A 13,119-nucleotide genomic window follows, 5' to 3' on the forward strand; every position below is an offset into this window, starting at 1 on the left:
CTTAAAGGAAGCATTTCTGTTTTACCAAACAAGCAATGAAGTCCTTCCTAGTGTTTATAACTGATGAGCAATTCAGGAAACAAGCAGTAAAAATGCTCATAAAAGATTATTTCGGTTTGTCTACCTACTTGGCGCCAGACTGTGGCTGATCCTGCTACAGTATATAATGCAGAGATGGGGAAAAAAAGCAAAAAAGATCCTTTCTTCTTTTGCATTTCCTATATCAAAACTAGCTACACTCCCAGCCCATGCATTTTCTGACTATAAGGATTCTACAGATCTAGGGTTACTGGTACTGCTAGTCTCTCTTCAAAGAAGACACATGTATGCAGCCAGAGCTCCTAGCTATCCATACCATGACGGGCAACACCTGATGCATGAATAAGTCTGGCAGAGTCCCATTTCTGGTGTCTGCTGTTCCACAATTTCTAGAGAAATTTTTTTTGTGTTACCACCATTGATTTTCATTCCTGCATAGCCTTGTTACACAACGCCAATAAAATATGCATGAATTTGTGAACAGACAACCTGATTTTATGTCTACAATGCTCAGCAAAATTCTAGATCCGGTTGTCCCAGTATTGACCAGGTCTTATTTTGAGACAGCTTTCTGGGGAGAAGGATAACAGTAATAAGATGTGGCCAACACTTTTTTTTTTAAATAGACTTCCATAGCACCTTTGATTCAGAAAATTGAACAAGCTTGTAGGGTCTGCTGAAGTGACAGTTCTTTTGGGAAGAGGCAGCTATGCGTGGCATTGAGCCAAACACCATTCTTCCTCTTCAAGATTCTTCATGTGCTCATGGAATTGTCTTGGTGGCTCAGTTTGGTAAATCACTGCAGCTGATGGCTGATCTGGTTCAACAAATAATTGTCACATTGACCTTGTTCTCAGTACTGGCTATAACTATCAAGCAGCCTCCATCCCTAGATTGCAACTAACCAACCTATCCACATGGTATGTAAAGCAGGTGGAAAACATCAAATAATAGTGCAGAAGGACATTTGAAATATGTGGACACTTGAAAAGCAGCAGCCAACTGGCCCTATGGTGGACTTTCCAAATTTGTCATAAGAATCAAATACTTTTTGAAGTTGTGCGTTTACAAAACCATAATTATACAGACTTTGTTATGGACCAGTGAAACTTGGGTACTGAAGAAAGTTGAAGAAGCAAGGACTGGTATTTTTTATTCTTATGTCTTGGTCAGTTACTCTACACTGAATGGTAAGATAAGGTCAGTAATGAGAATATCCATAACCCAATCCCAGTAACTATTTTAATCACCACTGATTTGTTTCTAGCCACTTTCTTGGCATGAACATGGTGTTAGGATGGAAAACCAAAGCATTATGAGATGCATTTACAGTGACACAGTTAGTGATCATATGGATGCCAAAAGCTCTAGCTGAACAATAAGATCACAAATGACATACCTAGATTAGGCAGAAGCCAAGTTAAATATCCACTTTATAGCCTAATGAAATCAGAGATGTATATGCTTTCATAAGCAGCAGCTTACTTCATCAGATGTTGTGGATGGACCATAGGAAATAATGCTTCCAAATAGAAGGCAATAATTAGATTTAAAAGGGTAGGGAAAGGAGAGGAAAAAAGGAAAGGACATTGCTCAAAGAGGCAAGGTGTGTCATACTTAGATCAAACATCCCACCAAACCACTTCTAGGTCCTAGCTGGAGACTCATTAAAACAAAAGCCCCTCAGGTCTCGATTCAATCACTATGGAAGCAAGAAAAGGTTGATTACCCCTTGAATGCACTGAAAGCTCAGTAATGAAGCTGAACTAAAATCTTAAAGACATCCCTGTCCCAATAATGTCAGCATAGAAAAGGGCAACTTGATGTTACAACAACAGCAACAGAATGCCAGCTGGAACATCCTAACTCTGAATCAAAAGAACTTCAACCCTGAACATAACAATTAGGTTAGGAGCTGCACTGTACAAAGTTGAACATTACAGACCTTCCTGAGTATTGATCAACTGTCCATGGCCACTTCAACACCTTTGTAACAGACTCTGTTCTGTGTAAATGAGAAAAAAAGGGAGCTAAGGAAAGACTGGCATTTATTCTGAATTAGTGTACATTTTCGTGTCTACCATGATGCTGACTAATCAGTGCCAGTTTATTTTTTTCAATCCACCTAACATCAGCCTTCATTTAAGCCTTGTACCAACAACCAAGGATGAGGAAAGTAAAGAGCTCTGCAGCCAAGTCTGAAAATCCATTTATACCATGCCAAAACCACAGAGCACTGCTTGACTCAAAGAATTTCAGAGCTAAATGTAGAGGAAGTTGTTGTTGATCAGTGTTTTCAGGACATGTGGGCTGGGAAAGATTGCTGAAGAAAGGACAGCAACTCATCTGTTCTGCTATGAAGACAAGGATGACCTTATAAACTCTTTTAACCTTATAGCAAGAAATAATACATTTGGATCACTTCAGATCAGCTCTGCAACAGCAAATTATTTATATTGTCGTATGAAAGAAATGTAAGCCGGCACTTCTAGCTCTAAAACACCACATGTTCTAGAAATGGGATACAAAGGTTTCATTCAACCTAAAGAAAACTAATTTGGGGCCTTATGCCAAGATGCGAAGTTTATCACCAGAAATATTTGTGGTAATTTACAATACAAAAAGCACTCTTGAAAGTCAAAAGCTACTTTTCTCATCCATAATAAGTCTTTTCCACCAGAAAACAGACATAGTGGCAATTTCCAGCATCAGACTGTTTATCCCCACCCATGGATCAGCTAGGTTTTTAGATATCTAATAGCTAAATCCTAGTTGATCTTTTTACGTCTAAGTGGCATTTACAAAGTTGCACATTACCAATCTTTGGCACTTATGCACAGTTTTGATTCCATGTATATTCATTCATCACGTACTTCCCTTCTAAGCACGCTCAGTTGGATGGATTTGGGTTGTGTAAATGCCCAGGGGACACGCAGAACATTAGGTAACTCTTAAAACACAGCTAGTAGGTAGGGAGAAAAGTGGCCCTCTCACCTTTTAAGCTCAATCCTATTTCACCTCCATTCATCTATTTCACCTCCATGCACCTAAGTGAGACATTCATAGATGCTTTTAAGGTAATTTTTGGTGTTTACTCATGGTTCGGATTTTATTTTCACCCATGGCAGAATAAGATTCTCTTTCATGCAAAAATGCCAGAAATAAAATTGATAAGATGATAGTAGAGGAGGAGAGGACTCTTCCTTACTCTCTAGTCCAACAGTCTAGTGGTTACACCATTTGTCCAGACAGAAGGAGATCCTAGTTCTAGCACCCCTTCCTCCAGAGTCGGTTTGACCCTGCGTTTCCCCATTATACCAATACAACCTCTAGCACAGACATAGTTATACTGGTATAAAGGTGTCTTATACTGATATACTGATATAACAGCTCATTTCCTTTCTCCTATAGATAATAGTCATACCAGTATATGGGAGCACTTCTATACCAATACTGTTGTATCCAGCCTAGAAGGGTCATCCTATTTTAACTCAATGGCACGCCTAAAACAGTACAACTTTTGTACATAGACAAACCATGACTTTTTGCAGGCCAAGTTCAGTCCTTCAGGGAAGTTATTCAAAACTTCTCCTTGATAAAAATCCAATGTAGATGCTACCTATCTTAATAAAAGATCCTTCAGCAACTAAACCACAATGCACTTGTCCCTGGCCATGCAGGACAAGTATTGCCATAAGAATCAATACTGCAGAGAAAACTAATTAGCTGCAGAGTAAAGCGTCACCATCTACCCATGTGTTGGTATTAGGGCACAGTAAACTAATTTACACTGCAGTAAGAGAGTACTGTCACTAACAGTACTATCTTATGCCAGGATAATTTACTGTGATTAAATGCAAGGGTAAACACTAACCACAAGTGTAAATTGTGCCCAGTCTGCCCACCACCTGGGGCCAGACTCCTACCTGCTGCCTAGCCACATAGCTCCACACTTTCAGCACCCTTGACCCCCAGCCAGTCCCTCTGCAACCCGATGCCGCGACCTGGAGCCCGGGGATGACCCCCCAGTACTCCCTGCCAGCCTGGGAATGCTCTGCCCCAACTCCAATTGCTGCTGTCCTGGGCACGCATGTAGACATTTCACCCAGGAGTAGTTTACTCTAGTTCAAACTGCTCCAGAGTTTATTGCTTTGCATTAATTGCCTGTGTAGATGCACCCCCGGTTACACTGACTGCTAAGAGTGATCAGAAATCAGCCCTCCGCCCTTTAAGATCAACAGCACATCTTGGAAATATTTCTCTTCTTGCTAGACCACCTTTGCAAGGAGACAGGCATGGCCATGCAAATACAGTGTTCCACCTAAATTTCAACCTGTTAGTTGGTCTAGGGGAAAAAAAAAACTGGATTTTCTCAGCCTTTGAAAAGAACAGGCAGTGTAAGCTTTGCTGCAGAATAATTACAGAAATAAAGATTCAGGGACTGCAGAAGCTATGCAAGAATTGGGGTATGGCAGGAAAATAACTTACAGTAGTCTTATCCAAAAACAAGAAGCTAACAGAAAGTGTGCAGACATAGAAGCCATACCTGGCTGGTCCCAATACCACCTCATGAGTGATAATGGACACCTCATGGGACTGGAAAAAATAAACTTCAGCATTTGCCCACGTACAAAATGCTCACTAAGGAGGATGCAGACTAACTGGAAAGTTAGGATCTCTTCAATACAGAGCTGCCTGGAGCAGGGGTGGGGGAAGAAGGTAGCTGCCCTCCACCCCCCAGAGCCCAGGCTTGACACCAGTGCCCCTTGCCAGCCTGGGGCTGGCACGCAAGGGAGCCTAGAGCTCCCCCTGGCAGCCATATAGTACCACAGCAGGCCACACAGTATCCCTGCCCTGAACTGCTCCCATTAGAAGCAAATTTCCTCCCAACAGCCACACATGTAGATATGCAGTCAGGGAAAGCTTACTGTGCAGTAAGCTTTCTGAGCATTAGCTGCATATGTAGATATACCCCTTTAGACTTATAATCAAGGAGTTTTCCTCACACACTAGCACTCAATTACTTAAATATATGCCATCTCCAGAAAAACTTACCTCAGGACCATAATTCACTAAATGAGCAAGTGCACAGTTATAAATAGCGAGACATACATCAGTGTAGAAAGGTCATATTGCATTGCAAGCATTAAAGCACTGTATTCCACTGTCCATTCCGTTTGTACATACATAGGACACCACCATTTGCAAACACATTCTGGGTAGTAGCAAATCAATGCGAAAAACCAGGTAATGCCCTATTTGTGGCAGCTTCTACCTCCACATTAAAATCATGCAAGCCTTTGCTGTGCTGCTAATTTGCAGTGCTGCAGGGTTTTTTGACATCAGGAGATCCAGGAGATCCTGGTGTCAAAAAACCCACACCTGAAAAAAGCAAGGCAATGCATATGGCAACAACATACACTGCCCAAAACCAGAGCCTGGCCAGCTGGAGCCACACTGGCTGCCAGACAGGCTCTGCATGCTGGATTGCCATGGCTGGAGCCCCGGGAAACCCCCAGGACTCCAGGTGCTGGCTCCAGCCTCCCCTACCCCATCTGAGGTAACTTGCTGCGCACATTCACGAGCATTACCTGGGGATAACTAGCAGTGGCACAACTATGTGCCACTGCTGTCTGTACCTGGGAAAATGCATATGTGCGCTCATCTGGACATGCTCTATGAGTTTAGAGGCTCTAAAAATGAAATGCCAGGAATCAGTGAGAGTGGGGAAAGGCATGTTTTATATCTCACAGGATTTAATATCTGGGGAAAAAAATTACTACTTTATTCCACATTAAATGGGGTGATTCTGGAAATGATGGACAGGCAGCTTGGTAGAAACCATACAGATTTCTGAAATAATGGAATTACACTTTTGAAAAGTGTTTACTTGAGGAGCTTAAATAATGAAGACAATGGAACATTTGCTCAAAATAGGGAATAAAGAATTAGAGCTTCTCTCTCAATGTTTTTGTTTTTTATTCCCTTGATTTTCTTCTCTTGAAATTATCTATGTAACGCACAAAAATGTATAAGCATTTTGTACTGCAAAGGGTTCTAGTTTTATGTTGTTGTAAACACATAGGCAGGAAAGTTCCTTTGTTTAGACCTTTTGTCTAGAACCCACTCTTCTGTGCACTCAGTACCGTAGCAACGAAGTTTGGCGCCCGGGGCAAGCCCACATTGGCAGCCTGCCCCCACAAATTTTGCCCAGGAGTGCACACAGTGTTTCATAGTTTCATAGGTAGGGTCAGAAGAGACCTAAGATGCCCTCCCCCATCCCCATGCTCCCCCGGACGAGCTGCTTGTGGCTCTGTCCCACACCCCACCCTGGCTGGGCAGTGCCTGTTGGTGCCCCTTCACTTCAGTGCCCAGGGCAGTCACCCCTTCTATGGTATTGTGTGTATGGTAAACAAGAAAGCCTGGCTTCTTGTCACATAAGCAGGGCAAAGCAGACCCCTAGCCTAACTGGTCAGTGTTCTTTTTTTCAAATTAACTGGTTAAGAGAAAAGAAAACCTAGAAGCTTGGCAACCCCTGATTGGATACTTGGGGTGATTTCATCCCAGATACAAAGGAAGAGGGAGCTGGAGGGGCTGGAGGGAACCCCAGGGAGGTCCGCCGCTGGAGAAACCAATGTAAAGGAGAACTCTCAGGTACAGGGCAGAGAGAGAATCTGAGTCTGGGACTCCTCTCCTCTCCCTTTCTTTGTCCCTTCTTTGCTTTCCTGGGTTTTAGGTGGAATAATACTGGGTGTGGGGGGAGGGGTTATTAATCTCCGGATCAAACCACCAGGATTAGAGCCTGGTAAAGTGTGGGTCGGGATTTGGAGCCTAGTCCCTGTTCTGCCTGTAGCAGATCTTGTGTCTTAGCCTAGCTGAGTAGTTGAGCTGATCTGCAGTTCAGGCTCATGAACCAGGGTAGGCCTGGTTCCCCTTCTCTTGAGTTTTTATAGATTTTGCACCAGCTGGAGCTGTGGGGTTTGAGACTAGGAATTTTGGGGTGCAGTTGTCCCACAAAGCCACCACGTGAAAATGGAGATCGCTGCTTTACATTTTCCTAGGGAGCAATGAGGGATGTCTGGCACCGCAGAAGCACCTACTAAGGTGCAAACTGGAAGCTGTACTTTGTAGTTGGTAATGTTTTAAATTGCATTTGGGTCCTGGTGTTTTCCTTTGTTTTCCTTGCCTTTGTTTTCTGTAATAAACAGGGATCCTGGTTTTCTCTGATTTAAAAAAATCCCGAAATTTTTGGATTAAAAAAAGTAACCCAAATGTGGATTTTGAGTTACTTTTTAAATCTGAAAAGCAGGATTTTTTTTTTTTTTAATCAGAGAAAACCAAGATCCCTAATAATAAATCTTGCCTCTGTGTTTATACTGCTTGTAGGGAAGGGATTTTGTTTATGTGGGACACCCCAGCCAAATTCAGGGACCCCAGATTTCTGGGTAGTGTCTCTAGCAGCAATGAAAATGTATTGGGTACCCCAAAATTTGTACCCAGCCCATGTTGCTGTCAACTGGTGCCCAGCAGAAGGGTTACATCTACTTTCATACGCATACTGACACACTACTTCAATATCTGCTGACCGTTTGGCATGGTGCCACCTGGTCCACCAAGGCACACACCACTATGAGGGCCCAATGACTCGATACTGAGGTGAAATGGTGGCAGCGGAGGAAGGAGGAAATGACCAACCCAGGACTGTGAATCCCACTGCCCCACGCAACAACGTGCCCCCGTTGCTGAAGAACGCGTGCATCTGGAATTTGGCTCCTCAGTCACCTGAGGACCCATCAAGCCTGATGGATGTCATCCTAAATTTCGAGGGACCGCTGCTTATGGCCAACTAAAATACCTTGCTCAACCCATCTTTACTAAACAGTCTGGAAAACCTATTTAGGTAAATAACCTCCACAGTATGTAATGTATTCCTTCAGGCAGACAGTCACCCTCGTTCAAGGCCAGCCTGAATACCAACATTTTAGGAACTGAGTAAAGCTTTTTATCCTGGTTCTTATTTGGTGACAAAGCACCTTCTCAGATATGCCTAAGAGGGCTGTGTGAAATTTTGCCAGCTGTTTCATTTTGACACTGTTTCAACTCATTTTGAGCTCGAAACAGCAAAATTGAAATGAAACAAAGCACTTTCGAAACAGCCTCAAAACAGAACGAGGTTAGTCAAAACGTTTTGAAATGTTTTGAGTTTTGAAGCAGCCAGAAGCCAGGTGGTGGAAGACAGGGGAGAACCAGGGCTGCACTCCCAGTGGCTCCAGGCTCAGCTAGGCGGGGAGTGCAGTCATGGCTCTCCCCCATCCTCAGGCTGGGCTGCGGGAAGCGGATCACAGCACAGAGGAAGGGAACTGAGTCCCGGCTCAGTTGCCCTCCCCAGCACTGCAATCGGGCTGGAGAAGAGAACTGAGCCCAATTGCTCAGGTCCTCTCCCCAGCCCTACCATTGGGCTGGAGGAGGCAACTCAGCCCAGATGAGCTCAGTTACCCTCCCCAGCATGATCATTGGGCTGGGAAGATGAACAAATGAGCCCAATGGTTGCACTGGGGAGGGGAACTCAGTCCAGCTGGGCTGAGTTTCTTTCCTCAGCCTGATGGTAGCACTCAGCTCAGCCCCAGTTCCCTTCCCCAATCGATCCCAGTGCTGGGGAGGGGAACTGAGCGATGGGGCTCAGTTCCCTTCCCTAGCTCCCCGGTCCCAGGCAGCATCCCTTCCTCATCTGGCAGGCAGATGGGGGCCTGCAACCCCAGGAGGACTGGCACAGCCCCACAGCCCTCCCAGGGTTGGGCCCCGATCTGCCTGCCGGATAAGAGAGGCTGTTTTGAGCTTCCCCATTATAGCCTATGGGTTAAACATTGAAACAGCCTAGAAACAGCATCACTGTTTCGATTAAATGAAATGGAACAGCAGTTTTGAATCAAAATGAAATTCGAAATGAAACGCTGTTCTGTCGAAACCTCGAAACGCAATTCGAAACAGAGCAGTGCTGTTTCACACAGCCCTAAATGCCTAAACAAGTTCCCAAGAACTCCAGGACAGATTACAAGTATCAGAGTAGGTTGTGAATTTTAAGAGTAATTAATATTTGAAAGTATTCTGCTATACACTCATTATCTCCTAACTATTTACAGACTTCATGTAATCTTCAGGGAACCTGGTTTTCTCCAATTTTAAAAAATCCCCAATTTTGGTTTAAAAAAACAATAACCCCAAATCCACATTTTTCTATGATTTAAATGAAACACCACGTATGTACACACACACACACACACACACACACACACACACACACAGAAAGAGAGACAGACAGACAGACAGAGAGGTTTCATTTTAATCATGGAAAAATGTGATTTGGGGTTACTTTTTTAACCAAAAATTGGGGATTTTTTTTAATCAGAGAAAACCAGGATCCCTGGTAATCTTTCATTAGTTTTTGATTCACTCACACAAATTCACCCCTGATTCAATTCAGGGAAGGTATCAAGTTCTGTAAGGATTATATGTAAAGCCATTTTTTTTTTTATCTGAACTTAGATCTTATTGAACTGTGCTTATCCAAGAAAGAGCATGTGTCCTTCCATCTCTGGCTCCCATCTATTCCAACTTCTAAATAAGTTACTGCAGCCCCAGAGTTATTGTAATCTCTGTATGTACTTTGCAGGAGATCAAGGGATCAAGACGCACAAAAACCCAGTGAGAACTTCACTCCCACCTACAACAGGGTCATGTTGGTCACTTGATCCTTGAAATTCTTGTCTATACTTTTGTTTTCTTTGTAACAATAACAATAAGTTACAATTTCACATTTCATAGCTTTTGTCATAATCACTCCTTCACACCTGTACCCTTTCTATGGTGTTAATATATATTTATTTCTTATTTATATTGAAATCATTCAAAGAGATTCATAGTAGCTAGCTAGTTTGTGGGGGAAGGGTCTCCTAGCAGTGCAATATGACATCAAGCCAAAGATCCAAAATGCATTGGTAAGTCCCATTGGTTGTGCAGTATGGAGGGGAGCACATACATGTTAAGGCACTGACTCCAAGACATACTAGGTACCCACAACCCCAATAAAAGATCCCAGCAATTCTCAGGATCAGACACCAACTTCGCACAGCAGTCTATACATAGGTAAAAATTAGCCAATCTAATATTCCTGTACTCCTGTATATAACCACAACCAGATCCTCCACCCTTCACATAGTCTAAAATTTAAAATCCAAACATTATGGTACAGTAGGGGCCAATATTTTTGGCAGGTGTGTTACAAATAAAGTTCCATACCCTCCTCAAGTGTCACTATGACGCCCTTCCTCTGCTCTCTGCTCCCTGCCTTATGTGCATTGTGCTGCCTGCCCCTTCCCCAATCTTCCATATACCACACACAGAAACTGCCTGTGCCACTTGTCACACATGCCACAGGTTGCCCCCCGGTGTTATAGTGGAATGTAGCATGCCAGAAGCAAGAGAGTAGGTGCTATGTAAACCGCAAGAATGTGCCTTAGCCTAAGGTGTGCACTGGTCTAGTTGAGTTCAATGGAAGTTTTGTTAGTTATTTCCATAGGAATAGGTTCAGTCCCTTCCATTGGAAATTGCAAAGTGGAGATAACATTCTTTACCCCTGAGACAGGTAGCACCTTACATCCATTTCAGGTAACCTCCTTTGAAATCATACTCCTGGTAGCACTGACAGATTCCATACAGAAGCCATTACAGCTCTCCTCAAGAAAGGGGATTTGCTACAACATGAAGCCTTTAAGGATGGCATTGAGTTAGCCAAAGAAAGTCAGAAATGGATATTCTGCAAACCTAATCAGTACTATCTCATAGCATATGTGTCTGCTCCAAGATATATGTTGAAGCAAAATGGATTCAATATCTATCCCACCCTCATAAAATTAATATAAATCCACATTTAATCCAGACACATAAAAATAAGTATCTCTGCACTTCTTTTCACCCCCCTGAAAGTCAAGACACATGCATAGTGTCATATTCCAGTCATTTTATATAGGGGTTGATTCATTAAATCTTTTAAAATATCCTTCCAGATCAAGGGTAGGCAAAAGGCAGACCACGGGCCACATGCGTCCCACCAAGCCATTCTATGCAGCCCACCCCCCCCCTCCAAATTTAGAAAATCAATATTTATTTGCCCCTGGCTGCCCCAATGGCTTGCCAAAACTCAGTAAGTGGCCCTCCTCCCAAAATAATTGCCCTCCCCTGCCCCAGATGAAAATCAATCAAACAAGAAAATACGTACCTTTTAAAAATGAATTTTAATATTATAGTTTTGAACCAAAATGTGTATCAGTAAAGGATTTCTTATTTTGGCTAAAACGTTATTTTATTAATCTTCAATGTTACTAGAACAGGTATTTTTCATTTAACTGTTAAATTTCCTTTGTGTGGTATAAATATTCCCAAAGTCTTAGCATTAATATAACATTTTTAAGAGAAAGAAAAAGATGTCTCTCTTGAGAGGTTTATACTGCACTTTGTTGGCTGAAATATAGCATAATTTACAGGTTCATGAAAATGGATCATTAATTGTCACTGAATGCCATCTGAAGCATGAGTGAAATTGAGTACAATTTTACCAGGGATAAAGGGGCAAATTTAGTCCACTATGTAATAAGGCTACTTATAGTTTACATACTGACACAAATAACTGTAGAGCAAGGTTTCCATAGTAACTTGTAGATCAGTCAAATGCTATTTCTATAGCTTTCCACCAGTGGAGGAACTGTAATATAAAGCTTGATATGTTAATGAGAACCACTAGGGGAGGATGAATATGGACTGATTGAGGATAGAGATTAAGTAAGACTTTAACAAGCTTTTATGAGTGAAGAATGACTGTGACTTCCCTAGTTAATACACTGGCATATTTTATTCTGTAAGATCTCTCAGATGTGTTAACAAAAATGTTTTATCGAAGCATTGCTTTCTTCCTAGAGAATTGCCCTGCCAGACATCTTGGGGGTGTTTCCTTCATTATTTTATACTATCCTAATGTACTAAGGGGGTTGAAGGATTAAAAAGGAATGTTTTGTAGCTTTAGATTCCACCAAATTATACTTTGTAAATCAGATCAAGAAAATTGATTTCATTAAAAAGGACTTTAAAATCTGTAGCCTTTTATATTTCCAATTAAAAACAGCAAACGTGTGTCACTGTAATTCAGTACATAACTAAAATTGGCTTTATTGTAATTAATTCACATTAATAGCTAAATAGCTGAATTGCATAGCCAAGGCATCATATCAATAAAGGGCACAAAATCAAGCACTGTTGTTACTGACTGCAGTGGAAAATATACCACTTCCATTTTGACAGAACCTCACAATTTCCCTGGATTTCAGTAATCAGTATTTCCACAAGCATTCTTCATCAACAATTTTGTCATATGTTAATATTATTCTGAAAACCTTTCCATGACCATTTTTATCCAGGCTGTAACTCTTACCAGGAGAGTAAATATATCTGTTAAAACCATTTTTTTTATTTCATCACATTACTCTTCTGCCTCAAGCACTGACAATACTCTGTATCAACATGGCAGTTCTACCTATGTAGCACTATGAAGGCATGTATTAAATCTCCATTGTGTCACTATCTTATATGTGGAGAAATAAAAGCACAAAGACCTTGTTTACGGTGCACAACGCAGTGCAGTATATAGAGATACCCAAGCTAGCTAGTTCTAGGCTGCGGAATACACTAAATAACCAGATTTACCTAACTGAACTTAAGGCAACCCCCCGGCAAATTATAAATGTGTTATACTTTTCTATGTATAGAATCTAATTATCAGAGTCACCTTAAATTTGTTTCCCCATCAGTGAAGCAGTGGCAGGAGGTAGGCAGTGGGTGGTAGGTGATAGTGGGGCAGGTTGTGGGGAGGTGGTATGGGGGCATGTGATGGGGAAGGCAGTGGCAGGGGGGAAGCAGTGGTGGGGCAAGCAATTGGGGCAGGTGTGGGGGGTGACAGTTGCATGGTAGGGTCAAGCAGCCTGGCCCTTTCTCCTTAGTTTCCCACCCCCAGCCCCTCCCTGCTGCCTGCCT

At 42.3% G+C, this 13,119-nt stretch overlaps 1 protein-coding gene across 4 annotated transcripts in view; it reads right to left on the reverse strand.

Annotated features, from left to right (window-relative positions):
• The window catches only part of SCEL (sciellin), a 108,138-nt gene that overhangs the window by 40,183 nt on the left and 54,836 nt on the right, over positions 1 to 13,119 (reverse strand). For 3 of the 4 annotated variants that reach the window (XM_059731815.1, XM_059732427.1, XM_059732770.1), the window contains exon 11: positions 1,985 to 2,044. The exons of the other annotated variant lie outside the window; for it this stretch is intronic. In XM_059731815.1, coding sequence (XP_059587798.1) covers positions 1,985 to 2,044 — 60 coding nt within the window. The remainder of the gene's footprint in view (positions 1 to 1,984; positions 2,045 to 13,119) is intronic. 4 annotated transcript variants of the gene reach the window in all.

The sequence above is a fragment of the Alligator mississippiensis genome, chromosome 1 (genome assembly GCF_030867095.1).
Source record: "Alligator mississippiensis isolate rAllMis1 chromosome 1, rAllMis1, whole genome shotgun sequence".
In the NCBI taxonomy this organism is placed as follows: Eukaryota; Metazoa; Chordata; order Crocodylia; family Alligatoridae; genus Alligator; species Alligator mississippiensis.